Source organism: Motacilla alba, chromosome 7, assembly GCF_015832195.1.
Source record: "Motacilla alba alba isolate MOTALB_02 chromosome 7, Motacilla_alba_V1.0_pri, whole genome shotgun sequence".
In the NCBI taxonomy this organism is placed as follows: domain Eukaryota; kingdom Metazoa; phylum Chordata; class Aves; order Passeriformes; family Motacillidae; genus Motacilla; species Motacilla alba.
In genome coordinates, this window is record NC_052022.1 from 23,672,812 (window position 1) to 23,695,747 (window position 22,936).

The window sequence follows — 22,936 nt, forward strand, 5'->3', positions numbered from 1 at the left end:
GATGCTCATTTGACACGCACAGCACTGAATTCATATGAATGACTACAAGAACTCCAAAGGGGGCACTGTATTTTTTTCCTTGCATCAATAATCCATACACAAGGAAAGAATTTTCAAAACAGAACACAAGAACTGCATGTGAACACTGTAATACAAACATATCCTCATAACTCTGTGCTTTGAAAACATGATTTATCTGCTATGTTTTTAAGCACCTAATGCTAACCTGCCCATTAAAAACCAGTGGCCAACTGACCATTTAGTCTTCCAGTGTGTAAAACACAACTGTCAAATACAATGTATGCTGAACAGTAGCGTTTACAGTCCCTTCTTAGGATTATGATGAAGATTAATTAATATATGTAGTGCTCTAGTGCATGCTAAGTATTTTTAAGTATGGATTTAGATACAGCAGTATTCAATATTATCAAGAATCCTAGCTAAACAGCTAACTCCTGTGTAAAAAAAAAAGTCAGCAAAATTCTCCTCCTGATTCTATTCAAGCATGCTTGGATTCAGAGAAGGATTGGATTCAGATATCCTGAAAAGTCCTGTAAGAATCCCAAGTTCCAGGCCTCATGACAGGCTGCATTACAGCAGTCTCGAGATTATTGCTGAGCTACAGCAGCCTCCAAAAAGTCATTCTTCAAACAAGAACAATTGAAGCGCAGCAGTGTTCTGGCTCTTGCCTTCATCTCTTCCTCCCAGCCCCCTTCCTATCCTTCCTCCACCATATTCCCATGCCAGACTTTGTAAGGTGACAACACAAAACCAACAGATGGGCTGAACACCAGCTGACAAAGACACCAGGAGGTGGCTTTCTAATGGCTGCTTCCTGTCCACTGTCACATTGAATTTATTTCTCAAAAACTTACCTCTGCTGTTCTCGTAAATTTTTGAGAACACAAATGAAGTAAGGGCCTTTAGCTTTTCAGGGGCTTCTTTTTCCTTCATAAACCCCAAAGAATCCACAGCATCACAATGTAAGAATAATCAAAGTTATGGTGAAGGCACAACAGGAGGTGCTGCAGCTATTGCAGGCTTCCTGTACTCCCTTCTGTAAGTCACTACATCCCTTCTTGGCCCAAGATTTTTGCATAATCTGCTTTCCTACAACTCTCTGTTAAAACTGTTAATTATCTTGGGACAAGACACACAGAAATATTTGAAAAAGAGCTACCTTACAAGGAGCACTAGTTGCTACTGTGACATTACCCCCCAAAAAAAAAAAACAAAACCAAAAAACCCACAATCAAAATTTTACTCCATCCACTTAAAAAAATAAAATTGTTCATTTCCTGGTTCTGCAGCTTGTCCCCATCTATCTGTAGCACTGCAATAGGGTGCTGTAGCAGGGGTCCAACAGGGGTTTTAACACAGGGCTTTAACACATCCTGGAATGGAAATACACTTAGGACAGAAATATTTCTAGGTAACGAATTTACTGTCAGGAAACGATGACTTTGTAATAAAAAAGATGAAGTACACAACTGTAAATATTAAGTAGAATTTTCAGCTGAGCTGCTCTTAATCATGAAAAATGTATGCTGGCCTTTTTACCACCTGTATGCCCTTCAAATGATTGGAGCCAGGAGATCAAAATGCTTTTCACGTAGTTTTGGTCCCATTGTTTGCCATCTAAGAACTTCATGTCAGATGGAGGAGACTCAAATCTAAAATCCTAAACCTAGAAAAGTATATTCAGATGTCTGTGCAGTCCAAGGGAGCTGTTCACCTCTATGTGCTAACAGAAACTTCATATCTGTACTCTGACAGAACAGGGAGGGACACAGAGTCAAAAAGGCACTGGGCTTCTGAAATAAACATCTACTACTGAAATAAACATCTACCAATCTACCACCGTTTGCAAACAGAGCTTCTTAAAAAAATAACCCAAAGAACACAAAAGCAACAAAACACAAACAAGGAAGGCAACTGATTGGGAAAAAAAAAGTGGGCCTGAGCCTGAGTGCCCAGGACTTCCTTGGGAAGGCTCTGCAATGCCAGCTGCACTTCCACAATTTCAGCACACAATAAACTGACAGAGAAAACACATTCATTATGCTGTACATCAGTTAAAATTACACTGAAGTCAGATTACAAGGGATATGAAAAGACACAGAGATGTAGATTTGTAACAATGGCTACTAAAATTGGCATTTTTCCCTCTCCTTCAAACTGTACCTTTCAGGGCAGCCTTCTTTCTGTGGATGACAGCACAGAAAGAAAGAACCCTTTCTTTCTGTGAATAACAAACATACCCAAGGAACATACAACCTCATAAGAACAAAGTGTCATCCTCTGAGACCTGATGTCAAATGAATGAATATTCAATCAAGTAAATATCTGTTATGTCCACACATTGCTGTAGTAAATTCATTTTAATATAGTAAAAAATGCTGGGAAAAAATAAAATCTAGAATAGTTTTTCTGTAAGTCTCCATTAAATGGGCTTTCTTAATTTTCACTTTGTATCCTGAAAGCCACAAAAGCCACACATGTAGAAGCTGATGTGGTGTACAACTCTTGGCCAATCTACTTACTTTCATTCTTTAGATGTACATTCTTCTACTGCTTTTTTGGGATGACTGCAAATTTTCACCTGAAATAATTTTAAAGACTTAATCCTGACTTTTAAAGTTGCAGCAAGCTTCATCTTGAGCATCATCAACAGAATGGGAGGAGGGGAAGGGGAAAAAGGTCTCAGTGCTGACTGATAGATTTTTGATATTGCTGTGCTTCCCTTTTACTAATTATGCCCAGATTGCTCATCATGCCAGATACTGTTTATGCTAAGAATTTTCTACAGCATACCTCAGGGGCAAATTGCCTGTAGTGGTGAGCTGGGAATTCTCTATAGCCTACTTTAACAAACAAACCTCCAGTATTCCTCCACATCATATCATTCAACTTTCCTGCCAAATCCTCAGCATACTTTTCAACTGAGTTAACTTCAACTAACTCCAGTGAAGGATATTCCTTGACACTCCAATTGTTTATTCCCTCTAGATCATGGTATATGCTCTCTGAGCCCTTGATCTTGCACGAGCTAAGAAAACACAGCAGTTTTAAGTCATTAGGCTGTTGATGATGAAAGCTATCCAGGCAAAAGCCCTTGTGCTGGACAGCAACTGTTAGTCTTGAGATTTCATGTAAATTTCACAAACATTTATAGTAACTGTTAATTTCCTCTCTGCAGAAGCCAGTTATCCACCTCAACCTCGTCTATTTTTCACAGATAGATAAGATCTTTTATAATGAAACTGGATTTTAATGTCAGCGTGATCAGGCTCTAAGATAGGAGTATTTACATTCTCGAAATTGGTGGATTTGGGCAGGCAGTGTGAGAAGCTGTTCCCGTGCACACCACCACCGTGCATTTGGAGCAGGCCAGAAAATAAACTATATCTCCATACCATACCACCTTTCTGTGACACCGCAACTGCTATCAATTGGCCCATTTCCTCTTTAAAACATTTGTGATTTGGTGCGCTGGCTGCTCGCGGAGCAGCTAACTCTGGTGTTGATGCTGAATACTTCTAGTCGGAGTGGTGAGGCTGCAGGGTGGCCGGTGTTTTTCCAGCTCCCACGTGTGACAAAGTGCCAAGGGCAGGCGTTTGTGGCGGCGGGGTAAGGAACCACCACGGGTCCCATCCCTGCGTGTCCTGCCCTGTCGCGGGGCGCAAGGCACGAGCGGAGGCGTCTGAGGTGTGAGGCTGGCGAGGCCGAGCGCTGCGCAGACCGCACGCCCCCCGGGCATCGCCGTTGCTGGGCACCGGCCCGGCGAATCCCGCGGCGGGCCGGAGGCTGGAGCCCCTCGGGAGCCGGGCTCGGCTGACGGCTGCGGGTGACGCCCGGCCGGGTGGATCAGCCATCGAGGGGCGATCCCCACCCCCCCGTTCCCGGGCCGCCGCTTTGTCCTTGCCCGGCCCGGAGCACGCGCGCCCCCGGCCGCGGCGGGAGCGCGCCTGCGCGCACCCCGGCGGCCGGCAGGCGGGAGCGAGCGCCCCCTCTCCCCTCCCCCGCTCGCCGGGAGCTCCGCCGGCGGCCGCGGGCGGGCGGGGGAGCCCGGACGGGGCGGGGAGAGCCCGGGGGCGGCCGGGCCCCCTCCCCTGCCCGCCTCCGCTCCGCGGCGCGCGCCCGCCGCCCCCCGCCCCGGCCCCCCGGCCCGCCGCGGGAGCCCGCGCCGCAGAGCGGGGCCCGCCAGCGCCACCCGCCGGCCGCGGGGCCGCACCGCGCCTCCCCCCGTCCCCCCCTGCTCCGGCTCTCAATGTTCCACACTGCCCGGCCACAGAGCCGCCGCCGCCGCCGTAGAGCCCCCCGGCCGCCTCCGTCCCCTCCTCGGGCGCCGCGGGCCCGGCCCGGCCCCCCGCCATCCCGCTCCTCCGACCCAGCAGCGGGACAGGACGCCGGCGAAGGTAAGGGAGCGGCGGGCGAGGCGGCCGCCGCGGCGGCTGGGCGAGCGCGGTGGGGGGAGGCGGGGAGGAGGCGGGGGGGCTGGTAGAGGAGCTTTGTTCTTGTTTTCGGCGCTCGCTGCCTGGCGGCGGCCGGGGACGCGGGGCCGGCCCGAGTTCACGCCTCACTTGGTGCACACGCACGGTGCGGAGCGGGGCCGGGCGAGCCGCCGCCGCCGCCCGCCGAGCCGAGGCGAGCCGAGGCGGGCTGGCGCTCCCCACAAAGCGCGGCCGGGCGGCCGCCTGGATCCAGCCCTGCCGCAGCTCCCGCCGCTCCTCCTCGGGCCCCCCCCGGCCGCCGGGGCAGCCCCCTCCTTTCCCCCCCCCGCCTTTCCCGATCGGCGGAAAAATGTCGGTCTGCCTGGCGGAGCTGCGCGGGGAGCGGCGGCGGGGAGAGCTGTGCAGAAGGTGCAGTTTGAATTATGCTTCTTCCCCCTCCGGCAGCTCTGTGGTGGCCAAATGCAGTTCTCGCTGCTGGCCATGTAAATAACCGGGGCTGCTGCTACCCCAGTGGCTTTAAATGTGTCGCGGGGCTTTTCCCCTTTCTAAAAAAAGCCTGCCACCAATAAAAAACCAAACCTCGTTCCCCCCGTGCCAGCCCTTTAAATGCTTAGAGCAAGTGTACATTTCCATCTGAAATCAACCCAAGTGTTACTGGCAGTGTATTTTCTCGGAGAGAGAGGAAGAGGGGGGATCTGGCGTTTGGACCCAATAAAATGCTCTGCTCCAGTGTAAATATTTACAGGTTATTAGTGACTTTTTAAAAAACATTTTCAGTGAGGTCTGTTATTTACAATGTGTCATAAGTTATTAATGTTCATTGCCTAAGTACCCTGCTAAATCTGTCTCATGCCTTAGAACAAAGTCGACAATTGGCATATTGTTTAAAGTATGAAAAAAATGCGAGTGGGTTTAAAAATTGGAAATATCTGTATTTTCAGAGGTGTAAATATTGCTTTGTAGCGGTCAAACTCCAGTCCTCGGGTATGAGACAAGGAAGTATATTTTGATTAATTTCTCCCTGAAACTGACTTGTCACCTATTCAAAGTTTTCTGGAACTTGGGGAATGCCAAGAGAGTCCTGCCTGTTGTATGAACTCTCCTTCTTTTCTTCCCCAGAAAAGTTCCGCATGATGTCCAGTGGTAGGCAGAGGTCAGTGGAACTTGGGGAATGACAAGAGAGAGTCCTTCCTTGTGTATTAACTCTGCCTCTTTTCTTTCCCCAAAAAGTTCCCCACGATGTCCAGTGATAGACAGAGGTCAGACGATGAAAGTCCAAGTACCAGCAGTGGTAGTTCAGATGCTGATCAGAGGGATCCGCCTGCACCTGAACCTGAAGAGCAAGAAGAACGAAAACCTTCTGCCACCCAGCAGAAGAAGAACACCAAACTATCCAGCAAAACTACTGCTAAGCTATCTACTAGTGCAAAAAGGTAAAGGAGGGAGTGAAACATCCTGCAATATTTTTGCACAGTATTTGGGGTCACAGTACTCGCGCTGCACTTGTCAGGGCAGAGGCGTTCTTGTAAAGCTGTGTGGAAGGGAGTGAACTATCAACTTTGGTAGTTGACAGGAGCCTGCTAAGCAGTGTTTTAATTAATCCAAGTCTTGTTGGGGTAACAGTTACACAGAATGGTCCTATGTCTTTTGAAGAGTTGGTACAGAACTTGGTAACTTACAGGCTGACTGCGAGGGGGGCACAAAGTTACGTTTTGTATTTGGAGAAATGTGTGAGAGAGCTTTGGCACTTTTTTTCTGCGTTAGGTTTCCATGCCTAATTGGTATGGGGTGGAGTCCTCCTGTAGTATTTTATTATGGTTGGTAGACTGATGACAGGCAATGCTGTCTAATTAAAGAAGTCATAAAACCCCAGCGGCTTCTCTGGGTCTTATGAGAGCTTTTCATGATGATGCACAGGAGAGCCTTACGCACCTTGAAGGAATGGGTTCATTCTGCCATTCTCCTGGGGAAAACTTAGGTGAGTTTTCTCCCTTAGGATCTGTGCATTTAAACCGTGACGTTCTACAGGTAGCCTCTATCTTTAAATATGAGAATTTTCAGAAACCTTGTTTGGTTATATTGGTTGCACTTTCATTTGCATATAACTTTATTGACAGTGTGGCTCTCAAGATATACACTCTGATAATTTTCTCAAAGAACAGCTGTATGAAATACTCAAACTTTAAATTCTTTAATTCTGGCTGTCTTTGGAGATGAAACTTAACTTTACAGTCCTTTCCCTGGAGTTGCTTTTCTTTGAAAACATTTACAAGTATCCTGTAGCAAGAAAAGTTGTAAAGTAGCTGTGGTATCTTCAAATTTTGCTTATTCAGCGTGACTGTTGTAATTCTGACTTTTACGAACATTTTAGTAATATTGTATTTGACTTAGTAAATTCTTTTTGAAATATGTTAAAATTGTTGCAGAGAATGGCTGCATGGCTTTGATGATTTTTGAGCTTGTTAAAAAAACCCTTTGAAATAGGACTGGCTAAAGAGAAAAAAGTTTTGCAACTACTATGTAGCCCTTATAATTTGTCGCTACTTGTCTTTATTTGACAAGCTTAAGATACAGGTTTTTGACACTGAGTTTTCCCATATTGTCTTTATTTCATTTAATTGTTGCAAGGCTAATTCCATGCATCTCAGATAGTTCAGTAGGCTGGCTGAACTTATTGTTATTAATGCAAGGACATCCAGAGCAGTTTCTGTTAGCTCACCTTTTAACACCTGCTATTTGCATGGAATTCACAGTATTGCTCTTGTGGGTCCTTTTGTGAAGAGAAGTATTGATCTTTTAGAGAGGAGTTAACCATGTGTATTTTGAAATTGCACCTGTTATGTACCCGAATAAACTTAAATTGACAGGAAGTTTTCGGTACTCATTTTTCAGATCTTAACTCCTTGTGAATGTTTGTAATAAAGTTACGCACGGATTATTTCAAGTTATTGTATCAATTTTTATCACATAAATATAGCTACTGTATAAGGTTGCAGGAGGAAAGGCAGAAGAAGGTATGGAGAGAAGCAAAATTGATCCAGAGAGATTATTCCAGTAACAGAGACAGCCTGGCAGATTTGCAAATCCACTTTTTAAACACACTGCAAAGTACTAGGTAAAATATTGTGAAAAGAGTGTGCCTGCTGCCAGCACGGTTCATTTGAGCCTCAGTCATAGGTCCTGTAGCTCTGGTTTAAAGTCATTGTCAAATCTGCTTGTGCAGCTCACCCCCCACCCCCGCCTCATTTGCATATTAGCTTGAAAAGAAAATCTCCCTGGTAAAAAGTGCTCGGATGTGAAAAATAGTTACTTTTCTGAATAGTTGTGGGAAATTTCTACCCAGCTCAGCTGTAAGTGTTCTGTTTACATGCAGTGTGGAGCAGGAAAAAAGCTGCAAAGTTTCTCAGCTGTGGGATTTGGGTTATGCCTCTGAGAACAAAGAGGAAGCAGCCATGTTAGCATTACTGAAGGCAAAGCCAATCTTGCATTTAACTGCATGGTGGTAGAGGGCAGTGTAATTCCCTGATTTATTCTATAGACTATCTCAAATGCTTTGTGTCTGTTCTCATTTCACCAACAGAATCCAGAAGGAGCTAGCTGAAATAACCCTTGATCCTCCTCCTAACTGCAGGTATGTAATGGCTTCTTAAATTGTGGTCGGTGGTAGGAAATTAATGTGCTCAGGTTAACAAAAGGCAAACTTAGTGTTTCCGACGGGTGGCTGTTAGGCAGAAATTGCATACAGAGGATTGAACAAGCACACCAAACGTTTCAAACTGAAGTTTGATATTTTGTTTGCATGTTGAAAGTGTAGTCATTAGTGATTGATGTACACAGAGAAATCTGTTCAGTTTGTTGTTCATAGCTGGTCACTGCCTTTGTGAAACATTAATTATGTGAATGTCAAAATATGCTGAAGCTTTCAACTTAATGTCTGCATGTAGTTTGTACTGGGTTTTTGAGTGCTGAGTTTCTAGAGTGATCTTTTCATTCTGAAGTAAAGAACTGTATGTGATTTTTATATGCTTTCTTTAGTATGTTGTTTAACAGATAAACTGAAGTATTGCCTCTAAATTTATGTGTCTGCTGGTCTAAGTTGTAGTCTCTTGATAAAGAATATTTCTAAGGAAGTTCCCAACTTGCAAGGCACTTCTATTTGGTTTTGGAAAATGAAATTTTAAGCATGGAAGGCTGAGTGATTTAATTTTAAAGTGGCTTGGAATTGAAGCACTTGATCTGTAGGAAAGTTAGATAGTAGCACAGTTAGCTCATTTCTTTAAATCTTTTGCATGTTTACTTTTGTTTAAAGGATACATAAAAATTTTCATTAGCTGTGAGCATCCAGTGTTCAGATTTGTAGCAAAGCTAGCTTTAAATAAAAGCTTGCTTTCATTTGAGGCATCTCCATAAGATTTCTGATTGGAAGGTGTCTTAATAACTCGTGTAACAGTGAGCCATGTTTTAAAAATTTGCTGGAAATGATTTCTGATTCTGTGTTGGAATTGTTTGGCTTTTGAGTAGTTGGTGGGTGTTTTGTGAATTTGATAAAATATGAGCTGTTCCTCTGTCTCACTAATCCATGAGCACAGGGGCTAAACCAGAGCAGTGTTTTTTATTGAATTTGTGGTGAAGGCATCTTGTCCTGAGGACTGTGCTGTGGATTGCCTGTGGCACTCTGATGTGTTTGCATGTAGGGTCACTGGCTCTGTTTGTTTAGGGGTTTTTTGTTTGTTTTGGATTTTTGTTTTGGTTTGTTTTTTGGTGGGATTTTTTGTGGGGTTTTTTGATTGTTTGTTTTTGTTTGTGTTTTTTTTTTTTTTTTTTTTTTTTTTTTTTTTTTTTTTTTTTTTTTTTTTTTTTTTGTGAGGAGATGGGTTTGGTTTGGTTTTAAAGAACTGCTTTAGATAACTTTAAATAAATTACTGGGATCTAGCTCTGTGTTGGTCCTGCACTTTATATTTGAACCATCAAAGGGGCACGGCAGAGGAAAGTATTTAAATGAAATAGAACCCTGACGCTTTGCTTACAGTTGCCAAAAAGATAATTGTAGCAGTTTCGGGTACAGCAAGTTACAGCTTTTAGAAAGAGAAGCTTTCACACTCTGCAGCACTATCTGATACTTGGCTCCCCGGCAGAGCGTGTTCCTCTCATATTAGCACAAGAGTATTGCAGAGCCTTTTGCTTATGAGCTGGTACAGCCAGATGCCCAGGAATGATGTTGAGAATGATGAAAACCCCCCAATGTGTCTAAAATTATTCAAGTTTCTTTCCTACAGAGAGTAGGAAAAAAATGGGGGTGTTTTTTTTTGCCATTGAGGAAGTCAATCCTTCTGTTCCCTTAGGTATTTTTAAGAGGAATTTAGTGGATTTACTCAGTAAAAACTTACGATGACTGCATTTTTACCTTTTGCAAAATTAAAAAAAAAAATCTACAAGAGAAAGAACTTCTGTAACAGGAGATCTGGATTTTCATGATAAACAGTTTAAAAAGAGTTTCAGTCCCCAAAGTATTTACTGTTCCATTGAAACTGACTTGTTAGAAGGAGCCTTTCTGGTACCAAGAAGTAAATGCAGCTGTGTGTTGTGCAGAAACAGTTGGCACTTTTACTTTCTTCTAGGGTGTAGTAGCACAGATTAGGCTACAGACAACATAGCAGGCTAATGAGACCTCTGCACTGCTCATCATGCAACAAGCAGCAGAATGCTACTTACTGCATTTCTTGTGAAAGAAAAAGAATTTGTAAAAAAACCCCAAAACATTCAAAAGCCTGTGTAATTTGGGCATATTCACATGTGCTTTAAAAATAAAAACCTGGTGTCTGAGTTCTCCCAAAACCAGTTTTTCATGCACAGTTGTTTCTCTTCCAGTTCTAGAGCACAGTCTCATCATTTGCAGTCCACATATTGCAAACTTCACAAGAATACAACTGGCAACTAATGCTCTTGGATGCTGATAGTCCTTCTGCTTACTCAGTTACATAAGTAATGAAATATTAGGAATTTTTAAGATGCAGTAATGGCACATATAAAATGTTAAATGTTACTTTAACAGGATACAGTACAAATATTAAAGTACAAATATGTTGAGCTCTCTCATGTCATGTTAAACACTGATATCTGCTGCCACTTCTCACCTGCCACAACTGCCCAGAGTCACCCCATGGGAGTGACCCGAGGCTGATTTATCTACTTTAAAATGACACCGACTGACTGCACTGTGATTCTCATGCAAAAGAGGTGTAGATTTCCCCAGCAGGTTTTTTTTTTTTTTTTCCTGCAGTCACATCTATTGCTGTAACATCTGCTTTATCTGCCCCAAGAAAGCCCGTTCCTGGGTATGCTGAGCAGGCCTGGGCTGCACACTTAACTTCTATTTTAGGCACTGGGGTAGCAGAATGACAGGCACAATAAATTAACTAAACAGTAGTTTTTTGCTTGCCTGTCTCAACAGAAAAGATTGATTTCTGATTCTGTTAATTGGACAATGAACTGTTGAAAAAAATCATGTTGTCATGTATCATGCTGTCATGTTTGTGAGCAGTGAATATGAGCTGCATCCCAGGGGTACCAACTATAAAACTTGATATCTTCATGCTGATAGCTTTACTCCTTAACATGCAGTAGTACTAAATTCCTGTGATTTTGGTGTGATTTTCAAGAAAGATAAAGCATCAAAAGCAGTAAAATTAAGTTCAGTCTTAGACCACTAAAGATGTTGGAGAAAAATTAAGTGCTGCTTTCCACTCATGTTTTCTCCTGTTCAACAGAAAAGCCTGAAACAAGTCAATTACTGTCCAACACACACCACAGCACTAGGACACATTGGTAAACTGAGGACAGGTATCTGGTTCCATTTTTTCGTAGTTTTGCCATCTTAACTCAAAGCTGTGCTACTTGATGCAGTGTGCTGTATTTAATTTCTTTTGTGCTTTTAATAGCATAAAGTAAAGCTAAAAAGATCTTGGCCCTATTGCTCCTAGGCAGCTCAGTTTCAAACCATGGCCAAGCACTTATACATACTTCAAGGTGTGGAAGTGGGCCAAACCCCGCTGTTACAGATCCTCAGGTAAATGCTGCAAAGATTTTGCACATAGTGCATGGTAAATCTGGGCTGCAGTGATGCTCTGAAATAAGTTTGACATATCTAGAATAACTATTTTCAGCTCACAGCATAAAACTGTTTAGATCAGAGGTCACTGCTCTGTAGTTAAGGTTTTGTCTGAGGCTGCTGTTGAGACCTGCAGCTCAGGTGGAGCAGGGCGTTGCTGTCTCCAGCTCTCATTGAATTTCCTGGATTTTAGGGCTGGCACAAGTGGGGCTGTTCCCAGGGGTGCTGTGATTTATAGCAGCTTCCTTTAGCTGTTCCTGGCTGCCCTGCTGATCTACAATAACAAAAATGTGTATTCCCAGTTTTCTTTGCTCGCTCTTCCTCATTTCCATTCCTAAATTAAATGTTGTTCTTCTTTGTGGAAAAGTTTTTGAAGTTCTATTTATTAACACTCATGTCAGCTTAGTTTATAGTTTACAGCCCATTTTACAACAAATCCACTTTAGTGTAAACTTTGCAGGAAATGAATGCAAACACCAAATTCAGTGTATCCACTCAGAGCTTAATTCATGTGGTTTAAAAAGTGGTGAGTTGAAATAGTGCATCTTTCCCAGGCAAGCGGGAGAATGTAAGTCTTTTATATCCTGTGCTGTAAATTGGCTTTAATCTCTTCTCTTTACTAAAGTGAAAATCAGATATTTGAAAGCAGATGGTTAAAAAGAAAAAAAGTAAAGTGGAAAGGCCAGGCAAAACATATGCCTTGGAGCACTGGTCAGAGAAACAACTTGCTTTCTTTGTGGCTGCCGGGAAGTGGGACTTAGTGCTAAAGGAGAGCTGCTTGGATCACCCTAAAGGCTCCCTGCTCTGTCTCATCCTCTAGCCAGTGAGTGCCTGACCTTATAGCTCTGTTTGAAAGATTTTCCTTAATAGGGATTACAATATTGATTCCTATTTATTTTCAGGTCTTGTATGCTAATACATACTAATGTGATTTCTTGAGCAATACTACAAAAGGTGGCAGTTGATGATTTTGCTGTTTGTAGCCTCTCCTAGACTTGCAAACAGGTTGATGGTTTATGAGTAGCTAATTTTGAAATTATGTATTTTAAAAAAACACTCCAATGTGGACTAAGAGCAACTGGAAGAAAGATGTGTAAGGGGTTTGTTTTAATATAGGATTTTTCTGCCTCTGAGAACTGCATTTGTCTCTTTCATTACTGCCACATCTTGGGCTAATTCCACCCTGCAGAGTGTTGCCAACGCCAGGGTCTGGAGTTTGACACAAAGAAGAATGCCTGCAAAGCCCTGGCAGGCAAACACTATTACTGCTTCGGTTATGGACCCATGAATCCAGATGTTTGTAACTGTTAGACTGTGCTTGTTATTCCGTCAGTGTGGGAACACTGCAATATGTGTTTAAAGAAATATTGTGAAGGTATTCCTCAGACCAGCAATGTAAGCTCTTTCAATTGAGCTGTCTGAAACAATGAGGAGCAATGAAAATTTGTGCTGGTGGTGCAGGCTCGTCCACGTGCAGAGGTAGTGCTGGATTTGAGCTAATGCAGCCTTGTGTTTGTGAGGAAGGTGCTGCAGCTAAGCTTGTAGAAGCATTCCTTTTGTTAACATTCTCTGTCTGCAGTAAGGTTATAGGCAAATGTTTACTCTGCAAACAGTTGTGCCTGTTGAAGATGTTACTGCACAGCTGTGGTTTGCTCCAGTTCTGCCACAGAGGTGACTACTTCAGTCAGAAAGTGAAGCAGATTCATGTGATTACTTTGTAATGCTCCCCAGGGAGGGAAAAAAAAGGGGAAAAAAATCATCCAAGTTTTCTTAAATGGTTTAAATAGGTGATTCAAATGAACTCTGCTGGGTTTTTCCTCTCTCCTCTCAGAGTAGGCATTGTTCACACAAAGCTTTTTGCCACACACACCAGGATATGAATAAGCCAATCCATTCCTTTGTCTCTCAAATGTAGTAAGTTTCCATCTCCCTTTGTCAAAACCAGGCATTCTGTTGCTTTTATGAAATCAGGAGGAGAAAGAATATATTGCATGCAGTCAAATAGCTGGCCTTTATACAGTAGCACAAATGTGTGCCCCTCTTCACATGTATGTTTTTTTCTTTCACTCAAGCTGTTGACTTTTCAGATTGGTGTAAGTCCCCCAGTTTTGTGGTTTTTTTCTGTTAATTTCTTGTTGTGCAAATGTCTTCATAGTACTAAATATTGAATCCCAGTGAAAAAAAAAAAATTGTCAATATTTCTGGTTTCCTCCTCTGCAGTCAAAACCCAGTTGTGAGCACTAAATGGTTCTCTATAGAAGAGCAGTTGATCAAGGTGTATAAGAAATAGTTATGTTTAAGAGTGTGTCCCCAGATGCTTATGCTGAAGTTGGATGAGCAAAATTTTCAAAAATCACCCAAACTCTACTTGATAAAGTAACTTGTGACACATTATGCTTTTTATTGTCTCTCCCTGCCCAGCACTGTCACCACTGAGTGCAATAAATGCATTCTACATGAAAAGAAAGCTGAAGTTTGCAGAACGGTTTCGAGAACACAACCCACAAGATTATTTCTAACACTTCCTTCCCCATACAGTAATTTACAGCTAAAAATACAGTGAAGAGGGTTCATGGTTCTTCTACAAACATATTTGAAGTAATTCTCAAATGAATATTGAAATTCTACTTGTTAGCATTGCCCATATCTGATTTATCTAGAGTTATTTCTCCTAAGCTTTTTCTTCCCTTCTCCTTCTTCCTTCCTTTTTTCTAGCCAGAAGACTATAGTCCAGGTCAGAGTAGGAGTGGTGTAATTTAGCACAGCAATCAGAAGTCTGGTGTTTTTATATTTCTGTCCAGTTGTAGAAGCAACCTTTATGTTACAGAGTGGCTTTTACCTTATTTGCTGGTAGTGAGTGAAGCTGCTTAAGGAAGAGGGATGATGCAAATTTAGAAAGGCATTTCAGTAAAATATTTAGGTGTTAAGTAGAGCCAGACTGCACTGTTATTTAATATACTTTCATTTTAAAAATGCACTAGTGAAAGATTGTGTAACTCCTGAATGTTTTGAATTGTGAGAATATTTAAATTACTTTCTTTTCAGTTGAGACTAAATGACAAATCCACTAACTCAAAATGCCTCAAGTCATGGGGTTTTTTTTCCCCTCTGCCAGTATTGACCTCCTGCAAGCTATAAACCAAGGTTTTTTATCAGCCCCCACACAGTGAATTTCTCATGCAAGTATTCTCAGTGGCATAATTAAGAGAGGGTTATGCAACACAAATCAGCATATCTACTCATGGGAGATAGTTTTCATGCCTGCAGATTTGCAGGTTTGACACTTGTGTGAGCACTGTCCACAGTACTGTCCTACCTGCTCTGAAATCTGTGTGTTAGTCCAAAGATTATATAGATACTTCACTAGTTTTAATAGCACTACTGTCAAAATGAGAGGAAAATAAAATTTATATTTGTCTACCTAATTTAAAGTTGCAGAAATGGTTCAAACACTTTTTCATTCAGCTACTGGCGTTAAAGAACTGATGCTCATTATGTCTTAAGTTTTATCTGGAAACAGTAGAAAAGTCTGACCAGTTTTTTAAACAATTCTTTAGGTATTAGTGCAAAAATTTGTGAAAATGCCAAGTAACGGGTCTTAGAGTTAAGGACAAAACTGCTTTTTGGATTTGTATAACTGTACAAAGGCCCTTCAGGCTCTGTGATAGAACTGACTAAAATATGCCATGTGTATGTATAGTTCTTTGTTTTTACACTCAAACTGGGCATTGCTCACCCCTGCCAGCCTGTCATACTTAGTTTGTGATCAATAGTATGGTAAGGTCCTAGCACTGAATGCTTCCCCCTCACACTGACTTGTTTCTGTGTATCAGTTTCTTTACTATTATAGACTTGTGAGACCTACTTCAAATTCAATTTTAAAAAGTGCAAGTACAAGAGAATCAGCTAAACAGCATCAAACCCTTTACGTAAAATTACCTAATTCCTGTGAAACTGATGTATGGGGGTTTCCTGGAGCTGGTGTAACTCGGGTCTGCATAGATGTGGAACATTTTGAGACAAGTAATACACAGATCATATTTTCTGAGCATATTTTCTGAGTTCAGGGCTGGGTAGGCAGGAGCAGGAATATCCAGCTGCCATCTCAGACAGGAGCATGTGTACCTTTAAGCTATCCAGGAGCTGTGCTGTTCCTTTACATTGATGCCTTACTTTGAGCCAGTAACTGCTGGAGATAAATGAGTCCTAGCCTGCTTGCATTAATTTGGATTAATTTTCCCTCTGCAGAGAGTGCACTATACTGTTACCTACTTCAGAACTGTGGCTGGAGCAGTTTTTAATTTTATAGCACTTACCGTAAAACAGACTGACCAGACCTTTTAGGAGCTCAGATACAAGTTTAGTTGACAATGATTAAACTACCATTGTAAGCATCACTTTCAGAAACAAAGGAGGGGTAAGATTTTTTTTTTGATGAAACAGCAAAGTGATTTTTTTTGATGAAACTACAAAGTTAGCAGTGAGTCACTTCGTGTTGGAAGAATCTGTAGAGGACCATCTGACAGTCCCTAGTAACTGATGTTTTCCTTATTGATGAGGATACTGGCCTAGCGCATATAAATACTGCCTTTGGAGTTAACAGTGGGGATGAAAGGGTTCTAGCACATTGGAGGACAGGACTAGAATGCTAAGTGGTGGGGGCAAATGTAGGAAGTGACCTTAAAAGTGTTGTGTAATTTAATAATGAGAACTACAAGGTACAGCGCTTTACTAGGCATAATCAGCTGCACAAATCTGTGGGGAAAAAAAGACTGGATGAGGAGAAGTTCTTCACAATAGGTATAGCCTCTTTGAGTATCATGTGCTTTGAAGGAAGAAGGAAAGAAAGGAAAAGATCTTCAGATATAGAAGAAAGATGCTGCAAAGGAAATAAGGCAATTGTTGCTAGTCCAGGGTTGGTAGTTATGAAAAGCAACTTCAATTGCCATAATGAAGACCTAACATCAATGTAGGAGTACCTCGACACAAAGACAGTTTGCAAAAGGTGGTGGGTCTGCATTGCCAGAGGTTTTAAGAAACAAAGGACTGACAGGAGCAGTTTTGATATAGTTGTTTCTACTTCAAGCAGGAAATAGACTAAGTGACCTCTTAAAGACCAGCTTGTCCAAACTAGCATTAATACTGGATTTAAATTATAATGCTAAAGGAAAGCTTGTGGGGAAGTGATTTTCACTTTATTTAAAAACTGTAATTTAGTCAGGGTTTTGTAGTATAATCATCACGGAAGATATACAGGTGCTATGATTCCAAGCAGCAGCAACAGTTATTTAAAAAGTCACTGGAAGCACACAGATTTTGTGCTGTTGCCAGTCAAAAAAATCAAATGTCCTGTGATTTTTTTGCTGATTTATTTTTTTATTTTTCCCCTCTGTCCCTCCCCCCCCCCCCCCCCCCCCCCCCCGTTTTGGCTTTGTCACCTTCTGCTAACTAGAAATAAACTAGGCACATGTCCTCAGTTCTCCAGAAGTGTGTCACCTTTGTGAGAAGCAAATAGCACAGTAGATCTGCAGTAGATCTTGAATTTTGATGCTTCATACACTCTGTGCTTGGGTGCTCGGTGTTTGTTCCACAGGCCCATGTGTATCTCTAAGACTGAGCTAAACAAAAGCAAGGGGCATTTTTGTCCTTACACAGAGGCAGTTTGCAGTAGCTATGCAAGCACTAATGCATCTTGCCCAACACCCCAAATGGATCAAGCACATCAGAAAGCTGTTGTGAGTGCTGTCTGTGCCCGTGGATCCTGTCTTGAGGCACCCTCTGGAATCAGAGCTCAGACGATTGTAGTGAAAATGTAAGCAGCCTGGCAGGTTTCCAGCTGATGAGTTAATGCTGCTATAAACTTGAGCAGTTCCTCTCTGAGGCATGCAGAAGGGTGCAGGAACTGGGAAGGTAGCCAGCCAAGTCAGAGAACAGACAGCAAAGCTAAAGGCCAGCCTCAGGGATTCACAACGAATTGTCCTGGAGGTGAGTTCCTCCCTTGCCAGAAACCCTTCATGTAGCTTCAGTGGCAGGGCTGGAAATCAGTAAACAAATTAAGGCTCTCATTCAGTGCAAAGCCAGCCTGCCTTTTGGGAGCTTGTTTAACATAGCTTGAGCAAAGGTAGCTGTGCCCAGCACTCAGGCCACCCTGTGACTGACTTAGCAGTACAGGTGTTGCAGAAAGCCAAGGGTTCTCAATCAATGCTGGCTCAATTTGTTGAGCTTGAAGCTGCAGTGAGGTGATCTAGGTTTGAACTGAGGTTATCACTTCACTCTGAAGACTAGACATGGAAGTCACCAAAACATGATAGAGTGAGTCAGTAGAGCATCAGCTGGTCAGATTTCATTGGACAAATGGAACATGGGTGCTGTCCTTTCTGTAAGGTAAGGGAAGGTTAGCAGCAGAAAGCTGGTTTTGTTTGCAATTTCAGTAAAATGTTTATGCCATAAATGCTTTGAGCGGAGTGGATTTTAGACGGTGTGGAAAGTGTTTCAATAGATCAGTAGTTATGCAATAGGAAAGATGTTCAGCTGATGGTGGTTCTTGCTGTGAAGGCTCCTGTTGTGGCAGACTGGGCAGGTTCCTCCCCAAATAAACCTTTTCTGACTGAGGACCTGTCTACTGTGTCCCTGCTGCCTGGGGCTTGCTAATATTTTAGCTGGTGTTTGTCCTTCTCCCTGGTATCCTAACATCAAAGACTTCATCCAGGCTGGAGGATCCGAGGGACGAGTGGAGTGGTTCAGGGTTGGTTAGCTGACACAGAGCTCTGCGTTGTCATTGTGCATCAGTACCTGTCCTAACTTGTTTACAGATACCTAGGGCATATCTGTATCTACTTCATTAATATCAATGGCAAATGCTGTAGTTGGACACTACAGATTTAGCAACATCTCCCTCTGCAGACACCCTGAGGGCCCAAAGAACCGACATCCTTATGCAAATACCTGATTTTCTGTTCAGAGCTTTGGATTTAGAAGGAAAAAAATGAGTTTTGGTTTGATTTCTATGAAGCTAATGCAAAGAGAGGTCTTAAGAGACTAAAATCAACTTGCACTGAATACTCTATATTCACATGGAAGCAAATCTAAGTAATCTAAGTTACACAGCACAGCCTACTGAACATTAAGTATTACTCAAGTGATATATATTCTTATGCAAAAGGTAGAAATACTGTAGAACCTAAAATTCTACAAGCATGATTAAACATTAATCTGAGAGGGTGGTCTTCACTTGATAAACTATTTGAAGCAGTCTGTGGCTGAAAAAGTGTTTCTTGTCTGGAGTAGAAAATTTGTACCATACCCATACAAGTTTTATACAGCCAGGTAGTGCCTAGCTCCACCTTCCCCTTCTTCCACAAAGTCTTGGATAGCTGGAGTAGTATGAAGAGTTGCAGTAGCAACCTGGCTGCTGTGTATTTTGAGTATGATTTGCCTCTTCCTGTTTTTTTTAATAAGCCAGAATTCGGGTGGTATACTTAGTTATATCAGAGCAAACACACTACAGCTTGTTTTTTTCAAAAAAGAAACAAGTTTCTGAAGTGAAAGGGACATCATCAAAACAAAGCAGTGATTTGTTTGATAATACACAGTAGCAAACCTTAAATAGATCCATATGTGGAGAAGTCAGTTACTTTCAAGGTACTCTGAAAACAAATGCAGTGAAAGCATTTTACTTTCAAGTGTTTTATTTGGTTTATTTTCATGGTAATACTGCAGACTAGCATTATTTGAAGTCTGTTTTCTGTTAAACCTGCTTGGGGTTTTTCGTTTTAGGAATAGAAGAATCAAAGTAATTTCTTATCAGTTACAAGGCTCTCGATACTAAAACAGCTATTATAGGCTGAGCACCGTGTGGTTCTCCCAGATGTAAAGGGCATTCTGGCAAAATTCCTGTTCAATGACCAGTGTGCCTTACTAGAAATTAGAGAGGGTGGAGTTGGAGATGGAGAAAATGGAGACTGATGTGAGCTGTACTACTCTGAGAAATGGTTTTTCATCCTTCTGGATGCTGTTTATGCTGTTTGCATTGTCTCTGAATCTCTCTGCAGGCTGTGCTTGATATTTTTGCTATAGATGGCTACTGCCTACTTTTCATTCAGGGAGGACTGTAAGAGAGATTCTGATATTTCTGGGGTTTTTTTCTGACAAATGCAAGTTGATGTGCTTAATTTTTCTTAACTCCCAGATTCTGACCTTGGAAAAATAAATATAAATAAAATCTGTTGTCTGGATTGTCAGACTCAGCTGTGCTTGAACTCTCTTTTTGTTTTCAAACATGCAAGTAAGGAGATAGGAATGACTGTGAACACACCTCTCCCCACACCTGAGATAAGCTGGATTCCTCCATGCTAAAATCATCCATCCAGGCTGGGCAGCTTTCCAGTAAAAATGACACGTGCCCACCAGTGTGATAGCAGCTGGTTTCAGGAAGTGGGAAGATAAGAGTGCTGTTTGGAAAAAATGCACCAATAGAAACATCATTTGGGTTTTCTGCTTCTTGAAAGTGTGTGATGAACAGGTAATTATGAGAGACTGTATTGTACAAGGTCTTAGTCCAAATCCATTTATGCCCAGAAGAGTTCCATGTTTGTTAATTTTGAAAGAGCCATTGGCTTTTGAAGCCTGAATAAAAAAAAAAAAGGCAACACTAAATTGTGCAGTGAGCAGTGGATGCAGTGCACTGAATGTTATTTCTGAAAGTAATTCTGTTAATCTTTTTCTGAAGTTGGTTGCTGATCACAGACCAAGGGGTCAGTTCTGGTGAGCTTTGCAGTAGATGCCATAAGCAATGAGTGCTTGACGAGTGTCTGAGAGATGCTGTACTGCATCTGCTTGTGCTTTCCATATGCAACTCTGTTCCCTTCAAAGTCATCTGGCAGAGTGCAAAGCACCATGAGTCATCCTGGCACTGCTGGAGTGTGTAACTACAGTCTCTTAGCTAGGTGCAAGCCAGAGCCTGGCTTTTATCCAGTTTGGATGCAGAGCAGGACACAGGAACACCCCGTTGCGCTGTTCTGTCTTAGGTGGGTGGATAAACTGCAGTATGAAATTGCACCAGCTGCATGTGTTCCTAAGAAGCTGAAACCTCTGTTAGAAGTGAGCGTGTTCCTGGGGCACCCCAGCTCTGCTCCAGGACCAGACTGAGCCAGGGCACCTCTTTCTCCCGCCCAGGAGCAGTGCTGGGCCCAGTGTGCTGGTGGTGCAGCTGTGTTCCTCTTGTAGCGTGGCTGCAGTGCCTGTGCTAGAGGCACTGTGCCTCTCAGTCTGTCAGTAGTTTCTCTGAGTTTTTTTCTAGCCTCTAAAGTTTTATTGGTGGAGTCTGGATCACCACTGGAATAGAAATTCGAGGGAAAACGTTTTCCTGGGGGAAGTTTGAAAGACAGATGCTTTACTATAAAACCTTTCTATTCTCATTTTTGGAACCTGCAGTAAGTTGTTCCTGATATTACTAATTCTTCTGGCAATTTAGGTATTAGTCTTCATGCTGCTGTATGAATTATAGATTTAATTATGGTCCAGGTGCTCAGAGCTTTGCCGTTCTATATGTTAAATATAAAGAAAAAATAAGTCTGAGTAATTTTTTGGCTTACTGAATAAATGTAAACACTTAGAAACTGTGCCAGAGTATAAATAAATAGAGGATTTACTTCATAGAGAATGTTATTATCTACTCCAGGGTATTCTGCTTTATGGGGAGGATTAGTGCTTTGCATTATACTGGGACACACCTTTTTACAGCTACTATTCTCTGCAGCAGAAGATTAAAAAGTTTTCCTGTAATTCCTTGTATTTCCAAATTTTCTTTTGCAATTACAGCTCATTACTAGGGGCCAAAGGTTGATTTGAGTTAACATAGCCATAACGAGAAACACTCTCAGATTCCATGGTAGGTGTAAATAAACAGCCTACTTGTAGTATTCCTCTTCTTCTGAGTTACTCAGTCTTTTCTGCCTGACACAGTTTTGTCAGTCCTTGATTCACAGTCCTTGAAGGTTCTCATACTGCAAAGCTACTTCAATGTGTGTTTGTTTCTTGTCCTAAACCAATCTTCCCTCCTATTTTCTCCTAACTTATAAGAAAATTTAATTTTTGATTGCAGTTTAATTCCATGAAACTCTTTGCATAACTAACTGTTCACAATCAGGCTGGATACAAGATCTATGAAAAACCCCTTTTTATAACTGAGATTTCATAGGATAGTTGGGCAAGGGACAAGTATGTGAAGTATGTTAAACAACTGGGACTTATTTCTCTTCATTCCTCTTTTGTGTCTACATTTTTAATTACTGCCTTTCTGCTTTGTGGCCCTGAGTCAGAGGAAGCCCACCTTTCTCACCTTTTCCAGGAAACTGTGTGTGTGAATGTGAATTGGCCTTGTTTCAGCTGCTACTAAACATCACTTGACAGAGCCTGTGGGATTACATGCCTGTGTGTCTGCTGCAGTATTGGGGACAAAAAAAAAATTAAGACTGTACTTCTTTAATATATTTCACTATTAGAATGTGCCATTTTTGTATGCAATAGTATGAAATTTTCAGATGAGGGTCAACTAAATTATTCCTGCAATTGTCCCCTTATACTCCTTCTAATTTGTGGGTCAGAAAAATGCGTGTTATTATTTCATTTTTCTTTTGGGCACTGCAGCTACCCTCAAGAGTCTGCTCTTCCTTAGACACGAATTACATATTTGATGCATCTCCTGAGGAAGCAGCCAAAAGTGCATGTTCTGACCTCATCTTTAAGCCTTTCCATTTCCTTTACTCACACTTAATGAAGTTACTATCACAGCCATTAAAGATAATTGTGTAAAAGTAGATTATGTAATTATTGTAGTTGTACTGGTTTAGTATAAAGTCAAGTATTGATTCTGATTCTTTATTTTGGCCCAGTACGGCAATGCCAGTTTGCTCTGATTGTTGGATTTGGAAGACTGTGTTGGTTATTTGAGGTAGCTAGGCAGTTTTTTTCTGAGGAAATCTGAATGGTTTAGAGTACTTTGAGAAAAGAAATTATTTTCCTTGAAGAGATCCTGGGTTTTTTAATGTCTCAAGAGATTTTCCTGGGTTTCTTTGATGCTTAGTACAGGGGATCATTTACAAAGGTTTTGCCAGTATCCCTCAGGTCAGTTGTGGTTCACTGGTATTGATGCTATGGAGAGCTGTGCAGTTGTCTTCTAGATATGACTGGTGTGAATGGATCTACAAGTGGGTTCTTACACTTTTTGTAAGCTCTCTTGATGCACTGCACCTTTTGATTGGGGAAGCTACACATGCAATTTCCTTATTTGAATACACCTCTAATGTGGTTAAGTTTAGACAAAGATCTGGAAGTAAACTCTTCATAGGGATTTTCTTGTAACAGAGTCTAAATT

At 41.9% G+C, this 22,936-nt stretch overlaps 1 protein-coding gene across 2 annotated transcripts in view; it reads left to right on the top strand.

The window, feature by feature from the left end:
- Positions 1-4,251: 4,251 nt before the first annotated feature.
- The window catches only part of UBE2E3 (ubiquitin conjugating enzyme E2 E3), a 53,754-nt gene continuing 35,069 nt past the window's right edge, over positions 4,252-22,936 (top strand). Inside the window, exons 1-3 of one of the 2 annotated variants that reach the window (XM_038142538.1) lie at positions 4,252-4,418; positions 5,685-5,887; positions 8,035-8,085. In XM_038142538.1, the coding sequence (XP_037998466.1) occupies positions 5,694-5,887; positions 8,035-8,085 (245 nt within the window). In that variant the 5' untranslated portion in view covers positions 4,252-4,418; positions 5,685-5,693. Of the gene's footprint in view, positions 4,419-4,486; positions 4,863-5,684; positions 5,888-8,034; positions 8,086-22,936 lie in introns of those variants that run through there. The other variant, XM_038142539.1, reaches the window with a different exon arrangement.